The sequence below is a fragment of the Pantherophis guttatus genome, chromosome 1 (assembly GCF_059756535.1).
Source record: "Pantherophis guttatus breed Tessera chromosome 1, ASM5975653v1, whole genome shotgun sequence".
Taxonomy (NCBI): Eukaryota; Metazoa; Chordata; class Lepidosauria; order Squamata; family Colubridae; genus Pantherophis; species Pantherophis guttatus.
Genome location: NC_142063.1, coordinates 110523063 through 110548893, shown reverse-complemented (window position 1 = coordinate 110548893; position 25831 = coordinate 110523063). Strand labels below are relative to the sequence as shown.

Sequence of the window (25831 nt, the reverse complement as noted above, 5' to 3'; positions counted from 1 at the left end):
GATTTAAAGGTCCCTGAACCCCTTGCCCAAAATTTCACCAGAAATAGGAAAGCTCTCTTGCTCTGAAATTTGGGTCAGTCAAACCTTTTTTTTTTTTTTGAATGAATTTGTTTTCCCGTTCCCATGTGTCCCATTCTTGAAAACATCCCAGGTATGTGTTCTTGGGTGTTCTCAAATCCCATGAGAAACAGGAATGAACAGAGCTTAACCCCAACCCATGAACTAAAGTATTTGCTCGTGAATTTCCTTGAAAGAACTAAAAAATAAATGCCTTTGTTAGATTTTCTCTGAATACTACAAAGCAAAATCAGGAGCAAGTTAGCAAAGGAATTTAAAGCCTTTCCATCATTACTCATCCATCTCAATGTATGTTCAAGAAAACATTCTTGGGTAAAGCAGACATATCCTGATACTTAATACTTTGTTTAAATGCATTAAGTACTGTACATGCTCATAGCCCATCATTAAGAACTCCTCCTTGGAGAGGCTGAGATAGCAATAGCACTTAGACTTACATAGCGCTTCATAGTGCTTTACAGCCCTCTCTAAGTGGTTTACAGAGTCAGCATATTGCCCCCCAAAATCTGGGTCCTCATTTTACCAACTTCGAAAGAATGGAAGACTGAGTCAACCTTGAGCCGATCAGGATCGAGCTCTTGGCAATGGGCAAAGTTAGCCTGTGATACTACATTGTAACCACTGTGCCACCATAACTCTTAAGGATTAATTATTCCTTATTTCTGTTCCTGGAAGTGATTTGATACAATCCATTACTTGAGAGCTTGTTATGTTTTAGTTCAGTGTTTTTTCCATTTTTCTGGAAACTGTGATTTTAAATGGAAGAATCTAAGTTTTCTTATTTATATATATATCTTTTCTCTTTGTATACAATAAGTGCTTAGTGAACTTAGGGTCTAACTTCTGAACATTTGGCATTGGTTGACTAAGGGATATGCACGAGCTGTACAACATTTCTCCTGTGGCTAGTGTTTTCAAACTGATGGGGAGAGAGTTGATACGTTGCTGCAGATTGCCTTGCAGATGATTAGCTTGGGACAAAGTACTGTGGTAATCTAATTAAAAGCCAATGGAGAAGAAGTGGATGGGAAGGATGGGCATTATTAGTAGGGGTGACAATTGCTGGGACTTATTTGCCATACCCAGTTCAATGAAACAGTTGATTGGAGACTAGCCAGCTTTGATAGCAAGAAGTCAGTTTACCTCCAGGAGTTCTCAGGGGAAATTAGAGGAGCTTTTTATCCTTGTTCAATTGAAGTACAGCTGTGATGAGCAGGACTTGACATTGCTAGTTTACATGCCCTGCTTGTATGTATCAGCATACACACATACAACACATATATGCTATAAAAAGTGTCTGTGTGTCTGATTTGGGACATATTTTAGTGTTTGTGTGTGTGTGTTTAATGGTGTTATTATAAATCATATCTGGCCCAGTGAGTGGATTAATATTTTTTAAAATCCATTAAATAAAATGAAACAAATACAATCACATGACTTTCCTAATCTACAGCTTTTTTTTGCTACTTTGTTACCAGGCCTCATTGAGCTCCATCACTGAGTGCCTCTGCTGGATCATATAAACTTCCTTCCTTCAAGTCTTAGCCAGAAATATACTTTATTTTGTCTCTTAGGTTGCAACTGTTCTCAAAGTATTGCACTACCCTTATTTATTTTTTAAAAAACCAAATGCATATTCCATGCTTTCACTAGCAGTTTACCCTGTGATCTGTAATCTTAGAAACAGTAACTTCTGGTTTGGAGAAAACTCCAGGATTACCTCTTCTTTTCCTTCCTTCCTTCCTTCCTTCCTTCCTTCCTTCCTTCCTTCCTTCCTTCCTTCCTTTCTGCCCAAAATACTATATCTTCATAAAGGAAACTAAGCTCTGTCTCCTTTAGTTTGAACAATTTTTGATCCAGGATAAGCAATTATGGTTTTAAATTACAGGGAGGTAGACGCTGATATAAAAGCTTTTCAAAATCAGAGAGTCTCAAAGAGTGAACTCTCCTCTGTTGGAGATGTTTAAGTGGGTGCTGGATGGTCACCTGTCAGGGATGCTTCATTAGATTCCTTGTATTGAATAGGGAGCTGGACTTGATCATATCTAAGATCCCTTTCAGTCCTTCCATTTTGTAATTCTATTTTTTATTTTTGTAATCTTAATCAGCATTATACACAGAGGTGGGCTGCTACCGGTTCGGATCGGTTCGGGGAAACTGGTAGTTCTGACCAGCAGTTGGCCCCGCCCACCTGCCCCAGCACTATCCCATCCTATATAATCGTGTTTTTGATGCCACATGCGCACTCACATTTTCGGTTCTGGACAAACCGGTTGTTACATGATGTGACGCCTACTTCTTATTATACATCATCTAAAATATACTAGCTTGCTTATTGGTTAAAATGCATAGACATGCTTTCAAACTATGTAAGAACCCTCTCCAAGAGAAGAAAGAAAGGAACAGAAGTATACAGGTTCTAAACAACATTTGTGTTCTTGCACTCAAGCAGGTGTGCGATTTATGTTAGGGATTTCAATTTGTCAGGAGCATCCTTGTTAGAGGATGTGCTACTGAACATATGTAGAGCACTATATAAGTCATTGTGTAGTAACAAATCCTATTCAAAAGGAAAAGTGCTCATAACATACTTTCCTTGGATGCTGAGATTAGGCTTAATGCAGCTATCAGTGAATGCTAACAGACACCAATATTTCAAGTAAGAGTTAAGTGTATTGAGATAAACATAGGGAAGGAAATTTTCACTGGAATTTAAACTGCATCATAAAGTTTCCCAGTCTCTTAAATATGTTTATTTAACTTAAAATGGGCCAGAAAAGGGGTAACTTTGTATCTTTTATCTATCACTCCTTTTATGTTCTAGTGATTATAAGGTTCATAGGTGTGAAGAGATGGTACAATCTCCAACATTTAGATCCTGAATTCTATGTTTTGATCCATCTCCTTCTTAGATGATAACATATGCTATATCTGTTAAATCTGTTACATTTTATGGCCCTTCTGAGCTTCTATCTAAAAAACCTTAGCTGGGTATTAATGAACCAGGACAGGTAAATGTAGTGTCATCATTGCCTACACTGAGGGATATAATTTGATGCAGGTCATTCCAATTTTTAATAAAAAATCTGTATGAAAATTCTTCACCTCAGACCAAGGGCAGATGGAGATTTACTTTCTAAACTTTATGAAAAGACCCAGAAGTCTCTCTCTTCTTCTTTTTTCTTAATGTTTAATGCCCAACAAGCTTACCACAGCATGGGGCTCTTTGAAAAGGAAAGCCTTTGTACCTACTTCTTCCTTGAATAGCCCTGTGATCATGTAAAGGAAAAAGGATAAGAACAAAGAATCTAAGCTTGATGTAAACAGAAAATCCAAGGATAATCTGGCAACAGAGACAGGCTATTTAGGGCATTTAAAAGGGAAAAAAAATCAGAGCTTAACCAAAATAAAAAAAAAAGGTTTTCTATAGAGCATTTCAGTCAAAAAGCAGTATGATGCACTGTATTTATAAAAAGAAAGAGGGCCTTGAATGTATGATTTAACAATGAGGAAGAATTATAGACAATGGGAGCGCATCCATAGAGAAGATGATTCATCCATGGACCCTAAGTGTTTTTCTAGAATTCTCACTCTCCGTGAATCTCCTTGTCAAAAAGTATCTGCCTCCATTCATTGCACCTAAGATGATCCCCCTGCTTCATAGATAATTATTTGGAAAGGGAACTCATGTTCCTTTTGGAGTGGTAGAGAATTACTAATGAATAACTAATGAATCACTATGGGAAGTGAAACAAAGGGACTAGAAAACAAAAATATCAGAAGAGAGTTCAAGTCTCAACTGGAAACCAGTTTTTCAAAGAAGACTCTTTAGGCCCTTTTGTAGAATTGGTCTGATAAGAAAAAGGAACTTTAAATTTATTTAAGCATCTGTATAAACTAGTGGTTGATCAATTCCTTCCCATCAGGGGTGGGTTCTACTCACCTTTACTACCGGTTCGCAATGGGGCCCCGCACATGCGCATGCGCAGAAGCATTTTGATGGGGTCGGTGGGCAGAGCCTCCCTCCGGTTTTTCTACTGGTTCTATAGAACTGGTCTGAACCGGGGCCAACCCACCGCTGCTTCCCATTTATCTTTTCAAGACCAGAGTTTTTTGGTACCCTTATTTACTTTCCTTAGGCAACTAAAGTTTCAGAAGTGCTAGTTTGAACTACCGTAGGTTTCCAGAAGTACTTGTCTTTCAAATGATATACTGTAATTTAGACAAACACTTGCTGATGTAAAGAAATGGTGCAAAGTGGCCATTTTGGTTTTTCTGGGGTTGTTGGTTTTTGGGAGGTGGGGTTGTGGGGGTGGAATCTTTCTGAAGAAGTGTAAACTAGGAATGTAAAGAGCTATCAACCAAGTATTTTCTGAGCATCTGAACCCTGTTATTTGGAATGAAAATACCAGAGATTAAATATGGCTTCTCTAAATTGATTGTGGCACATTTGGCCAGCTCTTTGAAGTCAGTTATATCATGGCTTCCTCTGGTCTTTGAAGTAAGCTACCTATAAGGCCCCTGTTCTAAGCAAGTTCTGGGTAGCCCAGTATTGTTGCTATTAGAAAAATGTCCATCATTTCTGCAAAGATAGTGCCACAGCTCAGTTAGCAAGTCTCAGCTAAAGTTAGTAACTCTCCATCTTATATTTTGGGAGGCTGGGCCTTGTTTTTCCATGGAGAGTCTTCTTGTTTTCTTCCCAGGGCTTAAGAATCCCTAACTTACAAAATTATCAAATTTCATTGAACTCTGGGGAGTTTGTATTATTATTAAAATGAATAACACACTGCATTGATTGAGTTTCTTAGCTAGTTCAAAGCAGTCTTCTGGCTCCCTGGATGGAAGATGGATATGGTTTCCATGGCAGCAGCAGCAACATGCAGTGCACCAAGCCAGCAAGGAGGATTTTAGGAGTCTTCTGCTCTCACCAATCAGAACTGACAGGCAGCAGTGATACCGTGGCAGGATCTCTGTTGTAGCTGCAGCTCATCTATCTCCCCTGTGTCAGCTGGGGGCGGTCATCTAATATAGCTGGAATTACTGACAGTATCCTCTTTGCCTTTGTTCTAATTCTTCTTTTTATTCCTTCAATGGATCATCTCCTTCATAGCAAAGATAGCTTTCTGAATGCTTGAAGTTTTTCCATAGATCCTTCAGTACTGCATTGTATTTGACATTTAAAAGCTATGGTCAAGTTATGCATATGTGATTTGGAAATACATATAGAGTTTGCGTCAAAACTTCACTTCTGAATGAATGAATAAAGTCCACTTTTATTTGCACAAGCAAAAACAGAAGACATGTTCAAAGTTGTCATGATTGCATTTTATTATTTGTTTGTTTGTTGATTTGCTACTCATTTCGCCACATGGTGACACTGGGTAGCCAACAACCTACAAAAAATTGAACCACAAATAGGCAAAGTTTTGAATATATATGATCAATGACGAAGCAAAATATTTATATCTAGGCCCCATTCTTTCTCTTGACCCTCCTCCTTTCCTGCTGTCCAGGGGAAAAGTGCCTCTACCCCAGGAAGCCCTGTAAGCCGTTTTGGCTGTGGGCAAGCAGATGGTGGGAGGGAGCAGGCAGCCGGGCGGCCACAAAATAAGACATCCCGAAAAATAAGAGCTAATGGGTTTTTTGGTCAAAAAAAAAATTATTAAAAAATTATAAGGTCTTACCTCTTCAGTCTCTAGTCTGTACTACTAAAGAGAATTCCTTCAGGTCCTGTAAAGCTGAGGCTATAACTTCTTTCCCTTTTTTTCTCTTCCCACCTAGTGTCCTTTCCTCCAGGCGCTACTACTTTGAGCTCCTCCATAAGCAGGATGACCGTGGATCAGACCATGTGGAAGTGGGTGTAAGTAAATCCCTACAGATTATTTTCCCCATCAGGTACAACAATCCATTAAGAAAATCAAATAGCTTTAAAAAAAATAGCAATAACTCTGACTGCCAGCTTTTGGGTTATTGACTCAAAATATTGTCATTGAATACATATTTATATCGTACAAAACTGCCGTAGCCCCAAAAGCATTTCTGGCAGAATATTAACTGAATTTTCATTAACGTAAGCTATCGGAGGTATGAGTTGAAAAACAACCTGTCCATGTTTATCAGATCAATGTTTAACAGATAAGACAAGCATAAGGAAGGGTTTTTTTTCCTTAACTCCCTTAATTGGGTCTATAGTAAAACAAAGAATAAGGGAGAAAGAGATAAGTCCCATCTTCTCACGCTTGTAGTGGAGATCGGGAAGGGTTCCCCCCACCCCCGCTTTCAAATTAATTGCAGTCTTCTCTGGGAAAAATGGAGAGAGTGAGAAAGAGTTCCCAGCTGCTAATTTCTTCAATACTTTTATTCACAAGATAAAATGTCTCAAAAAAACCAGGCTCATTTCCTTGCCTCTTAGTCGAGCTGTATTCCTTTTGTATAAAGCTTCACTGCACCACAGGCTGCTGAAGGTGAAATATTAGTCTTTTTTAAAAAGAGGCTCCATTTCTAAATTAAAAGGAAGAATAGCCACTCAGCATAAATGCTCTTCCCTCCCAGGGATTGCCTGTACCTACTGTGAAGTCTTTCTCAAAGGATTTTGGATCATCCTGGGAGGTGTAACACCCAGAGAACAGGCAATGGGGGAGATGCTCCATGGGATTATCTTTGGTTTAACATCATATATACTATCCTTTGGCTGCTCCAAGAGCTGAAAAGCACCTGGGCCTGTAAAACTATTGTGAGGTGACTTGCCTGGGTCAATGTTAAATTTGATGAATGAACAGCACATGCCCTATCTAAAAGCAAATATATAAAACAAGCAGATAAACCCAGACACATTAATGCTTTTGATACTTTTCCACAGTGTCCAAATGCTTGTCAATTATTCTCAAGGTGCCCTCCCAGAATTAAACATAGCAACACGAAATATTGAACCTATAAGAGCAGGAAAGGGAAATAGATTTTTTTTTTTTAGGGAGAACTCAAAGTAACTGGAACTGCTTTGTGTTCAGATATTTCAAATGGAAGCATCACAAACAGGACAATAGCTCTCAGGCCAGCTCTAGGAATATTATCAGTGACCTTCAATACCAGTTCTTTGAATAATCCACATTCTATTTCTTATGTATGAAATCTATTTAGAGGATTCTCGGATACATATTATTTTAAGGTATTCCCTAGAGGGGGATGAAATTTTGTTGAAAAGATGCTGCCCTTACCCTAAAGGCAGTGTTATTCTGAAACCATTTTCATCTCCAGAGCAGTTTTGCGATTGTTTGTTATTTGCTTTATTTAAAAAAAGTGAATGAATAATATTGAAACCATAAAATTGTATAGATGGCTGTCCTACCCGCTTCCTGATATTAATATTCACATTGCTATTTAGAATACTATATGTAATATTTGCATTTTGAAATACAAAAGATGAGTTCATATGACAGGCAGAAGATGGGAAGCAATTACGTTTTTAGTACATTTATAGAAACACTTAGCTTACATTCTTTGAAAGGAAATAATAATACATTCAACAGAAGGATAAAGGATTTGACTGCCAGTCAAAAAGCACTGAGACATCCCAAGAGAATAGTATTGCCTTTTCTTACAATGCCTGGATCATTTCTCTCTAAAAAAAAAAAACACCCTTAAATTTGGGGTAGGAAGAAGATCCATGTTTGGCTCTGCAGATGTAGATTTATGCCAATGCTCAAGTTTGGTCTTCTCAATGTAAACAAAATAGATTCTATTCACAGTATTTACTCAAACTTATCAATCTTTTATTAAGGGAGACGTTTTATTTTCAAATTATACCCTCAATGCATCTTGAAGGAAAATTGAAATAGCATAGCAATTTGCACTTGTTTTTAGTGAAGAATTGCAGCCATTATATTATCTGCTGTCCTATTCATAATATGGTACCATGGAGACAAACATTGAGTCAGATGATTGAAACATTCATGGGTTCTGAAGTGGAATGTATACATTTGTGCGTGTGCGTGTGTGTGTGTTCTCTTAACATTAGTTATTAAGTAGTCGATCTTATTTTGTTGTTGGCTTGAAAAAATATATAAATTAACTAGATCCCTGGGAAAGCTGCAGTTTTAAAATTGGTGACTCTTAACGACATTAATGTTATAAGTTTGGATAGATATCTACATTTGCTACAATTGTGTTCAATCAACTTTATTCACATCTGATCATGTTTGCGTTATATTTTATGTATTATACTTGTATGATATAATCTGTAGTTTCAGCGGTAAATTTTATTACTTATGAATATAAATGTATGCAAATTGAAGGACTTCTGTTTCTTTCAGTGGCGAATTTTCCTTCCCAGCTTCAAGTTTGAAGTCATTGATTCCCCTTACATCTCACTCTATACAGGTAAAGATTCTCTGAAGCCCTAGAAAACCAATTCCCCCCTGCATACTAATAAATAGGATTGCAGTGTTTATGGTTAATGAGGACAGTATGCAAAAAAAAGTGAGGGGCCAACTGTATGTACTGCCTAAAAGACCTTGTATTCTGATTTTTTCCCCCTCGTATTGAACCCTTGTATGCCAATTTTGTGGCATATAACATCATTGTGATAGGTGAGAGGATCATCTTTTCAGTATAATTGGTGTTAAGAAATGTTGATCAGCACAGGATAGAAGAAATCCTAGAAAAATACAAAGGCTCCCTTTTCTTAGGCAGAGAGGCAGCTTTGCCTCTAGATCTTCCATCAGACAATAAGAGAAGAAGGCATAAAAACTCTGAACTTTGTTTAGCAGTCTAAGGATCATCTTTCAATTTTATTGGATTTATTATTTTTATGCATCATGTAAAGCCTATTTGTTGATTAAATATTGTGGAGGGGGTGTTTCCAAATTACATTATATTTTGTTACTTTCTGAAACTGTTAGTCAGTTTGATTAATTTTGTTGTTTTGCTGTTTGTATTATTGCTTGATTTTGTTAGTTTATTTTTCTCCGATCTTTTATCATTTTAATTGTGTAACCGCTGTGTTTTTATTACTATTTCATAATGCTGCTCTTTATAGAATATGTAAATTGCAAGAGAGGGCCTCAAGGTAGAATAGAAATCTTCTAGATAAATTAATTGAATAAATTTTTCCTGAAATTTTTCCTTCATAGTCATTTTTCTCAAAACTTTACCAGCTTTTTTATTAATACTGTAGAATGTTGGCTCCCTTTCTCTGCTGAGCTATCAACTTGCACTATAGCCTTTTTTTCCAGTCAGCCTTCTAAAACTACATCTTTGAAAAGTCCTTCTACAAGTTCATTCTAGAAAGGGAGAAAGTGCTTGGTTGTCTTTTTTACAAACTTTAAATGATGGGACTAACTCCCTTATCGGCATTTAGTACAACTGGATAAACAAAAATGGGATAGAAAGATATTTCACTTCTCCTTTTGTAAGACAAAATTAATGTGAAGGGTATACATTATCTAAAGTTATTTAATTAACCTTGCTTTCAATCAATCTTCAGTTTTTTTTGGTACCTCTGATTGCATCTTCTGAACCTAGTACAAAATAGTTGGACTGCTGCTCCCTGTGTGGGGATTAAATTGAAGATTTCTGAGGTCAGAAACTGAGAAGCCCAAGGCACATATTTGTCAAACTGCAGGAAGGGTAGGAGAAATGTGCTGGAATTAAACCACAGTGGGTATGATAAGGAACTGCACCTTCATGTTGATTGAGGGCAATCAACGGTTTTAATAACGTCTTTCTAATATGCAGCGGGGACTAATATCTAACCATGCCATGTCATGTGTCTTAGACTCTTTAGCTGAGTCTAATTCACATTAAGCTGTGTCAACTCATGTCTAGAATCACTGCTGGTCTCTTGTCTATGAATCTGGCAGCATGTTTATGAAGCTGTGAATACGCTCCATAAAATAATACCAGATGGATCAAGCATTTAAGCTATGAAAGGCATTTAGTTACTGTCTTTCACAAATAAAAAAGGCACTGTAAAACAACATGAAACGTTGATGCTTCATATAAAAGCAAAAGTGTATATGTGTAATATCTCTCGGGAGCAGTATATATATAAATAAAATACTTTCTAGGAGCATCAGAAGCTTCTAGGCACTTCTTTGGTCCCTGGGCAAAAAGAGAAGAGGCTTGTATCAAAGCCCCTCCCCCCCATCCAGCAAATGTCCATCAGATGATGCTTCCGAAATTGAATTATGAACAGCTGTCTTGTAAGCAAGGATGGATAGTGCCAGATTTAATTAAATCCATAGATCTTCCACTTCCTGCTCATAACTTGGTCTGGCAGCAGGAGGCGCTTGATGAATAGATTTCTGCCTGGCACTCAATACACAAGGTGCCTGTAATTAAGTATCCAGCAGAAGGTATAGATAAAGCAGAGGGCTTGTGTAAGAAGTACGGGGCCACGACTGGCGCACAAGAGATCAGGGCAATTGGGGTATTGACAGAAGTGCCTGTAAAATAGATGGGCTGTGAGGGAACGTTTCCTTCTGGAGACATCAGTCCCTGTGAATTTTCGCCTCTGTCCTGTGGTCTATGTCTACTACTCCATGAAAAGTGATTTTCTTGATATCTCATTCTTTGCCTGAAATTCCTTCCTTAGGCCCCCCTCCCCCCCCTGCCCCAAAAAACCAGGAATCATTGCATATGGACCTATAAGAGAAGGGGAGGAAAAGAGTAAAATATTACCGTTTAATATTTAATATATTTTTAACCATTACACAGATGATCACTGGCATAATTTTTGCACTTGATCATTCTTCAGCTGTGTCCAGGGATGACTAAAATAAGCTTTTGTGTAGATGTATTCCGTACAGGGAATTCATGCAATTCTCACTGCAGATTTTATTGTATTTGTATTGTGTTTTTCAAAATTTATGAAGCAGTTAAGGGATAACAACAGCAATAATGCAGAAATTAAGCCCAATTGCAAAAATGGAATCAACAACTCGCATTAAAATCAAGAAGCAGCTCATCAGTCAGTAACTTCAAAGGCAGTTAGAATAAATGGGAGGTTATATTTCCCAAAGCAGACTATAATAAGGAAGGTTGTACCTTATTACTCTATATTATTAGAGAAGTGCCTATCTAATGAACTTTTCCAGCCTATCTCATAGTATGGAGAAGGACAAGGCTCTTGCTACCTAAAAACCAGATTAGTAACAATACAATTCTTGATAGACCAGTATCATTTCCTGCCTTTAGGTTGTCTTAGTTGAAAGATAGGTAATAGTAACTTTCTAGGAAGGCAAATCTCATGTAGGAGATTTGTTTTGGAAAATCCCAAAGCATTTAATAACAATAGCTATATTTAATTATGTAATTTAGCTGCCAGATACAGGCGAGTGGATGAATATTGTGGATGCTATCACAGACTTTGCTGCCATTTAGCATCTGGAATTGCTCTCCTTGAGGGTGGAGTATGGCCACAGATAGCAGTCATTTCCTTCTACTCTGCCCATCTCCTCAAGCTACTCCTGTCTGGCTATTTATCCTTGTCTGCTTTTTCCTTTTGCAGCATTACCTGTTTAATCTTCTGAGCCTATCTATTTAGTTTCCCCGACCATTTAAAAAAAAAAATGCTTGCTAAAAGAAAAAAAGAAAATTTTTGAATTGTAGCACCCATTATTATTTGCAAAGCTTTGATCAAAAAGAGTCTAAACACTTTAGAAAGAAAACAGCCAGCAAGCATGTATGGAAAAATGCAAGACAACACAACAAAACTATGTTGTAGTTAATTTGTACCAGCTATTCAAGAGAGATTTCCATGGGAAAGTTGGTGAAGCAACTGAAGTGCAGACTAAGTGACAGGCACTCTTGTCCTTCTGATATCATGCTTTCCCTAACACATCATTTCATCTTCAGTGTAACTGGAAGAAAGGTCTCTAAATAGCTGCTCTCTTTTATATATATCAAACCTAAAATCTACGGGTAATAATGATACTATTTAGAATACATTAAAGCATTATCCTCATATTTCTATTTTATACAGCTAAACAAGTATATAATCCTCGTAAGACAAATTAATTGTCATGGCACAAAAACAGAGCAAAGTGTCCTTTTTATCAAGCCCAACACAACTAGGCAAGATCAAGGAAACAGAAAATGGGCAGATTTCAGTAAAGTATCTTTAATGCTAGTCCGGAGTAACTACAGAAAGTTGGACTCAATCTGTAGTCTGTTTATTGAGGCAGAATCTCTTTATGTTATTTGAAATACTTGTAAAAATTCATGACAGCTTGGCTATTTATTTATTTATTTATTTATTTATTTATTTATTTATTTTATTCAATTTGTATACCGCCCTTCTCCTAGTGGACTCAGGGCAGTGCACAGCCAGAACTAAAACATATACCAATACAAAATTTAATTTTTTTAAAAAAAAATTACATGACTTTGGCCCAGAATTTAAAACATTCAAACTAAAACCCATTGACAATTTAAAAAGATAAAAAAAAGGGGGGGGGGTTCACGCCAGCCCTGCTTGATGGAAAAGAAAAGTTTTTAGGGCACGGCGAAAGACCGGGAGATCCTATATCCTTCATATCTCCGGGGGCAAATCGTTCCAGAGGGCAGGAGCTGCCACAAAGAAGGCCCTCCCCCTGGGGGTTGCCAGCCGACATTGCCTGGCTGATGGCACCCTGAGGAGTCCCTCTCTGTGGGAGCGTACTGGTCAGTGGGAGGCTATTGGCGGCAGAAGGCGGTCCCGCAAATACCCAGGTCCTATGCCATGGAGCGCTTTAAAGGTGGTAACCAACACCTTGAAGCGCACCCGGAAGACCACTGGAAACCAATGCAGCTCACGCAGGAGAGGTGTCACATGGGAGCACCCCATTCGCTCCCATAATCCCCCGCGCATTCTGCACCAGTTGGAGCCTCCGGGTGCTCCTCAAGGGGTGCCCCATGTAGGCTATGTTGTGATTTATGAGATAAGGTACCAGTAAACTCTCTTCTATCTTTTGATAATGTCTACTCACTTTTATATTTCTTTTCCACCCACCCTCACACCCATTCCCAATATTTCATATCTTTACGTCATGATTGACATTTCTGGCCAATCTTTTTGGCTATTCTGAAATCTAATAATACAGATTGTGATTTCCAGCTGTAAATTAATATAAGATGTATTGTCTTAGAGGTAAACTTGAAAACAAGTGAAATATTATTACCACTGCTTGTTTTTAGTGTGATCCAAACATGTAGATGATTGCTTTTGTCCTGAATTCTCGAGGTTCCTTCCTCTCCTGCTGGATTGGAAGATGGTGTCACCACATGGAATTAGAACTGAGCAAGTCCTGGTACTCAGCTGACATAGGAATCTAGCCAGAAGATGGTCTCCTATTTCTCTGCAGCTGTAGCAGCTTCTTAGTATTGATCTGGATGAAAACCTTCACTAAACAGATATGACCATAACATCCATGAGGCATCTTTTTATAAAGAAGAGTGAAGTGACCTCTATTTTTCAGGGCTTCAAAATACATGGACTTTGCTCTTTGGTGATAGCCCTGAAATCCCCAATGTGACCTTTATTTTTGTGTCATTAACAGCTTGTGATACTGTATAGCAATTTAGATCACTGCCCCAAAGGGGCAAATTAAATTTATATTTCTGCACTGTTTACTCCATGTTGCCTGATGGAAGGCCTGGAAACTAGAGACACACATTAGGTATTCAAATTGAATTCACATTAGCTTCACATCCGATTCAGAGAATTCGATTGGGGTTACTTTCATGTTATGAAAGTGTAGTTTCTCACTATAGCTAAGAAATGTTTAATCAAGGCAAGCGCTGAAAGTTTTCAGAATTGTTTTCCATAGTATTATGATGCATATTTCTTTGGTTTTGTTTTGTTTAATATGGCATTGTGCTGTCAAAGTTAGTGCCTTGGCAGTAATTAGCAAAAAAGAGCAAATATTTTCAGAAATAAGCTAAATAATTGTGGTCCTGTTTACAATTACTTGAAGGTCCTGCTCTTTGGCTCTTGGAGCTGGACATCCACTGGATCTTATTCTTTGATACATCCTATCGGTAACCAGGCAACCAATTCTCAGGCCTCTCACCTTCTCTCTGTGTGTTTGAAACAGTGATGAATGAATCAGACTCTTTTCAGCTTGGATATGATAACACAAATGCCCATCCTATCCTGCTTTCTTATGAGTTTGAAAATATTCTGAGGCTTGCTTAGAATACGTATTTTAAACTGATTTTTCTCCAAACCATTCGTTTGAAGTCCCCCCCCCTTTTTTTTTCCTTAAGTATTTTCTCATGCACCTTTTGATCTGAATATTGTGCTGGCTCATTTAAGGAATCTGAAGAGATACAGGCCAGGACTGTTCACAACAAAATGCCTAACATTCAATCTTCAAGCCCCCTACCCCAAGTGCCAGCCAGAATGGGACAATTCACCACAGCCAACTCACCATTGTTTACTCTCCACGGTTAACTCACCGTGGGCCAATTCACCATGGGACAAGTCACTGTGGGACAATTCAACAATTCAATTTAATTATTTAAAATAATTTTTTTTACAATTCATTTTTTACGTTCAAATTTTATTTTGTCCCTTCTTTGCAGAGGTGGGTTTCAGCAGGTTCTGACCAGTTCTAGAGAACCGGTAGCGGAAATTTTGACTAGTTCGGAGAACCGGTAGTAAAAATTCTGACTAGCCCAGCCCCCATCTATTTTCTGCCTCCCAAGTCCCAGCTGATGGGGAGGAAATGGGGATTTTGCAGTAACCTTCCCCTGGATTGGAGAGGGAATGGAGATTTTACAGTATCCTTCCCCTAAAGTGGGGTGGAAATGGAGATTTTACAGTATGCTTCCCCTGCCACGCCCACCAAGCCATGCCCAACAATCCATGCCATGCCCACCAAGCCACGACCACAGAACTGGTCGTAAAAAAATTTGAAACCCACCACTGCTCCTTTGGCATCCTTTCTTTAATGACTCTATTCAACTATTTCTTTGATATTAGTGTAACTCTTGTCCTGTGGTGAGTTGGCCGTGGCAAGCTGTCATAGACCCGTGCCAGCCCATCATTTTAAAGACTCAGGTCAATTTCATAAGCCACTTTGTCAGCAAAAGCCTTTTCTCTGCCGTGTGCCCAGCTGCATGTCAGCAGCCAAGCCTCCTTAGTTTCTTGTGTCATGGAATTTCTACAAGTAACAGACTCTCCTTATACAGAAACACAATACAAGATGGTGGAAAGGAGATAACCTCAAACCGCAAATGTTTTGCAGTTCTGACAGAATATTTCTAGGAACCTCAATCTTCTGTTAGTTTTAACAGATGCGGCCAGTTTGATTTTAAAGACAAATTGTAAAAAGGTGTCTCAGGAGAATAATGGACATGCAGACATGCTGAATAATTTAAAGCCTCCATTTCTGACAAAACTTGTTTGACCTGATATTTTGTGTTTTGGGTTAAACTATTTTACAGCAAGAGGCTCTGCATAGCAGTGGAAGGTATTGATTGCTCTTGTGTAGAAAAGTGCAAGGGGAAAAAATCTGTTGTTATGAAGAATCCTGGATTGTGTTTCTCAGGTTAACCGGCCTGAATAACACAGTTGCATATTACGAAAATAATAAATGAATAATAGAAGATTTGATTTGTATGGTGAATATAAATAGTTAAGAACAACAATAATAGTCTTGTTGAAATAATCCATGTTTTGTGCCTCCCCCAGATGACAGTTAGAATTACTTTAATTAGTTCTTCTTTCATAAAGTATAAGAGCAGCTTTTATAAACCACCATTTTTACAGAAATTGTTTTCCCAAGAATTCTGTTAAGCTCTTTACCGCAATCACATTTGCCCTTTCCTTAGAGAGCTTAGCCAAGCCTGTATTCTAAGCATTAGTTATCTTGGTACCAGAGAATCAAAAGCAGATAAGAATGGAACCATCTATTCTTCTTTGATGGGTGAATCTGCCTTACTTCCAGCAGACTTGCCAGGATCTCATGCTGACCTAAGGAAAGAAAACTAATATTGACATTTCTCTCCCTCCACTGAGGCAGCCGATGCTCTTTCAGCAGTGTAATACACCATGCAATTAACATCCTCGGTGTATACTATATCACTCTTCCCTCCCTACTATTTCCCCCCCCCCCAAACTTTTAAAAGATGCTTGGCTTATTTATTGGCTGAAATAGACCAGAATCCAGAATATTGAAGCTTTAGGTTTGTAGTACTGAAAAAATACTGCTCTTGTCTAGGAGAGCATGTAGGAGATAATTATCTCTCCCCCCCTCCCCCCCCGAAATATAGATTCTAACATATACTACTTGAAGGAAGTTCAGAATAAGAAATTTTCCATTCTATCTTCTCCAGCCCAGGTCCTATTCTAGGATTCGCAAAATAGGGCAAGGGAAAGAGTAAATAGTATACTGTAAGTTTAAAAACCAACAAAGGGTACAGACAATAAAGAAAAGCTCAGTCGATATCCCATCTATAGCTGAAGTTAGCAAAGTCCAATATAAAGAGCAAAAAATTGTCTTGGGGCAGATGAGAAGCCAAGCAGGGGTGGGCTTCAGATCCTTTAGCAATGGATTCGCTGCCCCGTTGCTGGGTGGCCATCGTGAGCGTGGCCTAGTCGGCCACCTGCACCACAGCAGGGTGAGGGTTTCACCCTCCTCAGGCGCCGGAGGCTTTCCTTGAGCCTCCAGGAGGGTGAAAACTACTTCCCCCGGTCTCTGGAGGACCTCTGGAGGCCGGAAACAGGCCTTTTCCGGATTTCCAGAACCTCCAGTAGGCCCGTTTTTTGCCCTCCCAGACCCTCCACACTGCCCCTGCACTTATTTGGAATGATGAATGGGCTGCGTGAAGACTCCTGGGAGGGGCGGGAGGGGCATGGCCAGCCAAGGGTGGCATTTGGGGGTTTCCTGAACCCCGGCAATCCTTGGCTAGAGGATCGCCCAAACCCTGCCGAACCCCCAGGAGCCCAACCCTGAAGCCAAGTAAGAAGTAGGTGATATGGTCCCTTGTGGTGATTTGTGAACTGCTTGGATTCTTCTGAAGGAAAGACACTGATATAGCACCATAACCCTTCCTGTATGTTACTCCAGTTATAACACACTCAGCACATGAGCAATTAAAGATCCAACCTCCCCTGCACTGACATCATTCACATGTGATCAATCTCATGTGTTTAGCTGTATTATATGGTCCTAGTTCATTTGAAGATCTTGAAAAGGGAAATATGTCTTTAGCTTTTCTCCTGATGGACAGCTGTGCTGACTGCATGATGTGAAATTAAGACCCAAATTCAAACCCACCCTCTGCTATGGAAGCTCATTGGGTGAGTTTGGGCAACTCCTACTTTCTCAGCCTATCCTACTTCTCAGAGTTGTCATGGTGGTCGTGAAAAATGGGAGAAGAGGATGCTATGGATGAGCTCTTGAGGGAAAAGGATGGTAAATAATGTCTCTTGGTGGGAGACAGGATTCTCCTTCAAGTGAGAAGCACTCACTTAATTAGCATTTGTTTTGAGCAAACTCTGAATGAGATTATGGTCAACGCAAGATCTGCTAGATTAGTATTTTTTTTAACTGTGGTTTGAGGCCATCATAACTTCAAACTGTTATTAAATGAACACTCATAAGTCAAGGACTACCTGTAAATTCTTTTATTTGTTCTTCCATTCAAATTTCAGTAAATTATACATTTTAGAAATTGCATGTTTATCATTTGTACACAATTCTATTTCAAACGGAGTTCTCCAATGTTCAAAACCAAATTATTTTGTCTACTTTAAATCTTCCTAATACAGGGGTGGGCAATTGTGGCTCTTTTACAACCTGTGGACTTCAACTCCCAGAATTCCTGAGACAGCTTGGGAGTTGAAGTCCACAGGTTGTAAAAGAGCCACAATTGCCCACCCCTGTCCTAATACATGCAAAATAAGAAAATCATTGGCAATTATGCCACCAGTTCTTCTCTTGGTTTTATTTTTATTTCCCTTGACAAAATTATAATCTCTTGATAAATTAGTCATTTTTCTTTGCCTATGATTTTTCATCTATAAAATGCTTCTTGTGGAGAGCCACAAATGTATTTTGGGCACAATCTGGGTTTGTATCTATTCCGTATACTCAATATGTCACATATAACATAATGACTTTTAAAATCCACATTAACCTTGACTTTGTCGTACCACAGATACCCATGCCATCCAAACTTCTGGCTATATCCTTCTAGCTCCAAAAACCTTCTGTTTCTCAGCAACATCTACTCTTTGATCCAAATGAAACAGTAAGCTACAAAATACATCTTCAAATCAGATCAATCCAATCTTTCTCTTCCCTTTGCATCTTGTAATATCTTATATTTAATTCATGATTAATATAAAGATTTTTCCCCTGCCACACAAATTTAGATATATGCTTTTGCCACTGTTTAAATGGTGCATCAGTTGTCAAAATAGATATTATAGAAAATAAAAGTATCATTCTAGGCAGGACTTTCATTTTTATTACAGAAACTCTCCCCAGCAATGACAATTGTATGATAGTTTCTCCCATCTTAGCAACATAATTATTTTGAAATCAAATGCAGTTCATATTTGTCATAGTGATATGCAAATATTTCATTTTCTTCTCAATATTAAAAACCATTTTATTCATTGATTCTGTTTGATCTCTATTTTCTTGCTTTTGTTAACATTTTCATATTTGGTTTTGATCTTAAATCCTGCTAATGCACCAATTTATTTTAGTTTTCCCATTAATGTTTCAATTCCCTTTAAGGGAACTTTCACAATCAATACCAAGTCATCTGCAAAATTATTTATATATTTTTTAAAATCTTTACTTTCACAATTCTCTCATTTAATCTTATATCTTTACTCACTATTTCAAGAACCAAAATAAACAAGGAAAGAGACAGGGGTCATTTCTGTCTTTTTCTTTTTAATATCTCTATTAGGTTTTTGTTAGATTTTGTTAGATCTATCAATTATCTGTTCTTTTGGTGAATCATAAATTAACCTTAATGCAGCTTATATGGACACATTAATCAATTTCTTAAACACTCTTAGTTATAACTAATTTACAGCTAAAGGCAGATTTTCTGAGTGGCAGGATAAGAGACTTCCACTTGGTGAGTCAACATTCTTTCTGGACTAAAAATGGGGGAGGACAGGTTTTTATCATTTAAAAGACTTTTGGCAAAAAGCTTAACAAGAAATGGATGTTAGAAAGTTGAAAACAGATAAAGTGAATAGTTATTTTGAAATTCATTTTTTATTTTTATTATTTATCAATTGTTTTACCGGTAGTGAATGTGCTTTGGAATAATTTGGAATTAAACTAGACAAATGAACCGGACATTTGTGGGAATATTTTTTCTGTTTACTATTACAGAGCACAGACAATTGGTGGATTTTACCAAATAAAAATTAAAGGTAATAAGAAGCTGACAGTGGTGCTGACTATAACCACAGAGTGCCATTTGAGATAACTAAAGTATTAAGGACACAGAAAGACAAAACGGAAAAAAAGAGCTCTCCTTATACTTTTTCCCTGACAATTGAGACACTTTCACTTTTGGATCAAAATATTACAATAGCAACCACCAGAAAAGCAGCATAAATAGCAGAGAAGAGGGTTAGGGCACTCTGCAGAGCAACCTGCAGAGAGATGAATTACACCATATTTATGTTAGAAAAGATTTGAGGAATTGAGCAATAAGTTAGCCGAGTCATTTGATACTTAATTGGCCAAATTCCTGGATATTAAATTGACAGCTTTTGAAAAGAATGTATGAGACTTTTTAAACATGAAAGAGGAGATGAAAGAAGTTAAAAAGATGGACACTTCTCTAAAACAGGTGTTTCGAGATGCAGAATAAACTGTCATTTGTTTTAAAAAGACACAAGTTATGAGCAGCTGGAAAGAAAATTATAAATAAATTGGGACTATTGGAAGAGAGCACAGCAGATAAATCCTGATTGAATCTCAGCCAGTCTTTAGACATCCAAATGATAACCCATTCAAAATACATCCCCTAGTAGTGCAGGTCTGTAACAGTTCCCTTCCCCTTGTGAGCCTTCTAAAAATAATGACTGTGCTTACCATTAAACATACTCAAGAGAAAGGAATCGCTTTTTCTAACAAATACTACTGGAAAATTCTTTTTTTTCCACCTAGGTAACAGCCAGCTTTGAAGAGGTTGTACAGTCGTATTTTAAAAGTCTGAGTCAGTGGTGGGTTGCTCCTGGTTCGCACCGGTTCGCAAGAACTTGTAGTTGGCTGGCCACACCCTCGAACCGGTCCCCGGCCCGGTCGCCACTCACTTACCCCGCCCACCTCATCAGAGGCTTTTTTTTTTCTTTTAAAAGTATTTTTTTCTACAATCTCTTCAGCCAAAAAAATGCTTTTAAAAGTAAAAAAAAAAACCTCTGATGATCATGTGGCTCAGCTGGGCTTCAGCTTGGGCTGAAGAGGTTGTAGGGAAAAAAATGCCTTTAAAAGCCTCTGCCGATCCCAGCTGAGTTGCCTGATCGTCAGAGGCTTCTAAAAGCATTTTTTCCTGCAACCTCTTAAGGTTGTAGAAAAAATGCTTTTAAAAGTAAAAAAAAAAAAAAAAGTTGGCCATGCCCACCCAGTCACATTACCCCCCACCAAGACATGCCCACAAAATAAGCCATGCCCACAGAACCCGTAGTAAAAAAATTTAGAACCCACCCCTGGTCTGAGTTGGTAAAAAGGCTTAATAAAAAATAGAGATACCACATAAAAAGTGAAAACTACCTATACCTTGATAGAATATAGGCTAGCTTTGCGTAATTTTGATGAATTCCCTATAGTTCTAAAAGCCTTACCTCAAGTAAAAACTCAAGTGAGATTGGAAGGAAAGAGGTCTCCTTTAAAACAACCAGTTGTGTTTGGAAGTGAGCATTTACTAGGAAAACAAATGGGCATCGGTCACAAGCCTTATCCAAACCCCAGGGGCAACAGAAAATAAAAATGTGACATATACCTAAATCTAAATTTAAAAAATTTCAAGAAGAGTACAGCAAACAAACAAAACCATGAATAGCTAAAGAAAAATACAATTTTTCATAAGAATATTAAAAAGCAGTGAACAAAGAACTAATAAACTATAAAGGAGGCATGCAGGTAGTAACAAAAATGGCAGGGCCTTAAGGTGAAAATAGGAACCATAATACCAAGCAAGTTCTGCAACAAGGTCATCAGATTTAGTAGCATAGATTTATGAAGAAAGTAGTGACACATTCATCAAAAAGTATGCTGTAGTGTAAATCAAGCCTTTGGTCTAAGAATTTCTAATAAAAATGAGTTGTGGTGGTGCAGTGGTTGGAGCGCAGTACTGCAGGCTACTTCTGCTGACTGCTGATTGCCAGCAGTTTGGCAGTTCAAGTCCCACCAGCTCAAGGTTGACTCAGCCTTCCATCCTTCTGAGGTGGGTAAAGTGAGGACCCAAATTGTTGGGGGCCATATGATGACTTTGTAAACTGCTTAGAGAGGTCTGTAAAGCGGTATATAAGTCTAAGTGCTATTGCTAAATGATACATTGAACATATCGTGTGTGCGTTTGTGCACATACACACACAAGTGCACATGCATGCAAACCATTTGAGCTCTAGAAAACTCACAGCTTCTCAGAATTACAATGCCCCCCACCCCCGAAAATGACATTAATAAGAACAAGAGAACTGGGTAAGGAAGAAAAACCACTAATTATTACTAGACCGGGGTAGGTTGGTTGCAGCTAATAGGCTCTGTGAAAATGCTAGGAATCTGTTCCAAGAAGCCTCTTGTTCGATGTTTATTTCTAACAAATGTGAGATGTGGACTACCCCTTGCTGTGCAAATATCCAAGGATATGTAAATTTTAATCCCATCAGTCATACCTCCTTTTTTCTTGCCCCTCTCTTCCTCTGCCCTCAGATGAATCCAGCCTGAAAATGAATGAGGTAGACCATGTGCCTCAGTCTCTTGCTAGCCACGCTGACAGCTACCTCTGGGGTGCACAAAAGGATGAACATGGAGCTGATATGCTGAAGCCTGACCCTCGGGATATTTTCTTCCTCAGTAAGTGGGAGAGAAGAAACAATTTGACTAAGAGGAACACAGTTGGAGACTAGGAAACTGTATTGTGCTTTGAAGTACGATAAAAGCTTGGCGCTTGGGGATTAGGCTAAGTAAATATCTGTGTGAGCAGCCAAGTGTTAAACAGGCATTCATAAAAAGTGTTTATGTATGGGGAAATTGACCACATTTCTGTGTTACTATCTTGAGAACTTTGGAAAGGGCAAGATAGATGTCTCCAACCTGATGTTCACCAAGAATATTGGGGTACTTCAGCATGGGAATAACAAAAGCTGGTCCTATATTGTTTATAACGCAATATAACGTTATTGTTTATAACAATGTAAATATTGTTTATAAGTAGATCACTTTATGCTGCAAGGAAGGATGCTCCTAAGAAAGTGCTTCTCCACAGAAAGCAAAATTCCTCCTCATAAAGTGCCAAAAAGATGAATATCTGGCACTTAACTGAACCAATTAAGTGTGAATGTCATAGATGAGGACAAATCAAGACAAGAAGATCATAATTTGCAGTGAATAGTCCGTTATATTGAGTTCATGTAGATCCTGGAACATCATGTGATCTAGAAAGGTCTCATTTCTTCTTTTTTAATTGCCTTTATATCAGCTCCCCAGATTGAGCCGTCCCATGTGGAGAATGTGCTGGTCCCCTGTGCCTACAGCCCCACATATGTGGTGAAGGACTTTCCTATTGCCCGCTATCAGGGCCTGCAATTTGTAAGTGTCTGAGGGGCTTTGTTACCATTTTTCCCCTGCCCACATTTCTCGTCTTTTTGTTATTTCTTGTTAGTATGCAAAATAACAGCATCAACAGTGATCAGAACATTTTAATGGGAACTGCATTAACATTATTAATGAAATGTTAATGTTCAGAAAAGAGCGGAAAGGTGAATCTAGGAAGAGAGAACTGGGAAAGGATAAAGAAGAGAAAAGAAAGGGAAGGTAATTACTGCCTGAATACCGAAACCATATTTAATGTCTTTTAATAAATTCCTATGTTTCTTCAGCCACAATTCCTGGAGTGGAAGTTTGTTTCTCTATCAAAGAAAATAAAAGCTAGATTTAAAATATATCACAACACAGACATTGAGATGCAGACCTTAACAGTTTTTCTCACCCTAGTTAAGAAGGTTTATGGTCCTGTATAATAATTGTGTTTTAGGATTTGCTTATTCCTGGTGATATAGTCCACACCAGTGGTGGGTTTTAAAATTTTGTACTACTGGTTCTGTGGGTGTGGCTTGGTGGGCATGGCATGGCTTGGTGGGGGTGGCTTGGTGGGGGTGGCATGGGAAGGATACTGTAAAATCTCATTCCCACCCCACTCCAGGGGAAGGATACTGCAAAATACCCATTTCCTCCAGATCATCTGGGAATTGGGAGGCAGTGAATAGATGGGGGCGGGGCCAGTCAGAATTTTTAATACCAGTTCTCTGAACTACTCAAAATTTTTGCTACCGGTTCTCCAGAACTGGTCAGAACCTGCTGAAACCCACCTCTGGTCCACACATCTGTTCTTCTTTTTCCTTAATCTCTGTTGAAACTGGAATGATAGACATCTTATTGTGACTTTTCTTACCAGTTTTCCCCTTCTACAGGTCTACCTCTCTTTTGTTTATCCTAATGATTTCACCCGGCTTACACACATGGAATCAGAGAACAAATGCTTCTACAGAGAATCTCCAATGTACCTAGAGAAGTAAGTATGAAGAAGAGTCATTACAAAGCAGCTCTGAAAGAAGTGATTGAAGTGTGGAAAGTCTATTGGTGAAAGAAAGTATGTTATCTTTTAATAGACTGAAGGTTCATCCACACGACCTGCTCACAGCAATGACAATATGTCCCACTTTCTGTTTGTTAAGGACTTTGCAATGGAGGTTCATCTAGTTAGTAGGTAGCCTACTACTGAGGCATGTTGCAGCTGGGTCCAAAGTATTTTGGCATGAAAGAAATATTTTTCTAGAAGATCTCTCTTTTGGACAATAGCAATAGCACCTACTTACTGCCCCATATTGCTTTTCAGCACTCTCTGGGCGGCATATATTGCCCCCAACAATCTGGGTCCTCATTTTATTGACCTCAGAAGGATGAAAGGCTGGGTCAACACTGAGCTGGTCAGGATCAAACTCCTGGCTGTGGGCAGAGTTAACCTATAGTACTGCATTCTAACCACTGCATCACCATGGCTCCTTGGCATATGGGGAAAGAAGCTTGAGGTGAGATGATCAGAGGTGCAAATCTGCTTAGCTGCAATTGGTCTAGTAGGCCTGTGATGGGACCACCCACTTTTGTTCAGTCCCTGGGCCTGACTCTTGTTTCTGTGGTACTATGTTGACTCTGTGGGAGACTAAAATTGTCACACTTTCACAGGGACATCCTCCCTCCTCATCCCCACTTTAAGTATTGGTGACTGGTGGACCTAGAAATCACGAAGCCTTCTTTATGACTAGCCTTCTCTGCCTCAACAAGTGTAATAGAAACAGAAAATGATGCTTCTGTGTCCCATATGATGAGGTATTCCCTTTCCAGTGCCCAGTGCTTTCTGGGAATGCACTCAGTCACTCTCTTCCTGGAATTATTATTTCTTTTTTAAAAAAGTTACTTGCAAATTGCAATTTGGTACAGACAGGACTTCAACATATAGTTATAAATTTTTCCTCTTCTAGTATTTTGGATGTTCAAAACTGTGTATGTGTGCTGTGATGTGATGCATGCATCAGTGAAGTTGTTGAAGATGGTGGAACTTGCTGAGATGGCTAAATTGAATTGTTTGATCAGAGAAAAGGCAATGACTATATTTATTGCTGTATGGCAAAGCCTTATAGACGTCTTGCATGAAACAGGGGAAAAAATGAACTTGTGATTTATGGTTTTGATGAGTAGATGGAATAAATTGTAAAAAGAAGAGAGTTGTGTTATAACCATAGAATAAGGGGTAAATTTATAATTGCACATATAGCTGCTGTAAAGAAGATTGGAAACTACTTCTTTGTATCTTATTTCTTTCTTTCCTATTTTTCTTTTACTTTTTTTCTTTCTTGAATTTTTAGGGTTCTCTTTGATTTATTTCTTCACTTTTCATTAATTTGTATTAGTTTTTATCTTTTTTAAAAATATCCTTAATAAAATTATACAAAAAAAATTGAATTATAAAGAATCTCCAGCTGTTTAACAATGCACTACTGTAGCTATATCTCAGTTACAGAAATCTGGATGATCGATAGGTGGCTAAGGAAGAGAGCCTTTTTTTTTTTTTGCCACCATCTAGTAGTTGAAAAATAGATCTGAAATAAAACTGGAGAAATTATATGGATGTGCCTGAGCAGAGCATCTCATAGCTGAACACTTTTCTGAGACACACTAAAAGCAGTTTAACTCTCCAAAAACACTTATTCAGCGGCTTCACCTGAGTGGCACAAATCCACACAACCACCACATTGCAGTTAGAACAAGAAATTCGTAATTGCCATTTAGTTCTTGTTAGATCAACTACCCTTTGGGAAAAGAATTTAAGAAATGACTGAACAGATCATCCAGACCATACATCACTACCCAGGTGCACATTTTTCACAGCATTTGGTAATGGCCTTTCCTATCATTAGTGACATTTGAATTTAACCAAGGAACAGTGCCAGTCCCTGCTCTCATATTGCCACTGGAGAAGCTGCACAAAAAGCAGCACAGCATGGCCTCAC

General features: G+C 38.4%; 1 protein-coding gene across 2 annotated transcripts in view; it reads left to right on the top strand.

Moving 5' to 3' along the window:
* Positions 1 to 25831, top strand: part of B4GALNT4 (beta-1,4-N-acetyl-galactosaminyltransferase 4) — a 206201-nt gene that overhangs the window by 162619 nt on the left and 17751 nt on the right. For both annotated transcript variants that reach the window (XM_034416704.3, XM_087881271.1), the window contains exons 8-12: positions 5860 to 5938; positions 8388 to 8454; positions 21975 to 22118; positions 22744 to 22853; positions 23735 to 23835. In XM_034416704.3, coding sequence (XP_034272595.2) covers positions 5860 to 5938; positions 8388 to 8454; positions 21975 to 22118; positions 22744 to 22853; positions 23735 to 23835 — 501 coding nt within the window. The remainder of the gene's footprint in view (positions 1 to 5859; positions 5939 to 8387; positions 8455 to 21974; positions 22119 to 22743; positions 22854 to 23734; positions 23836 to 25831) is intronic.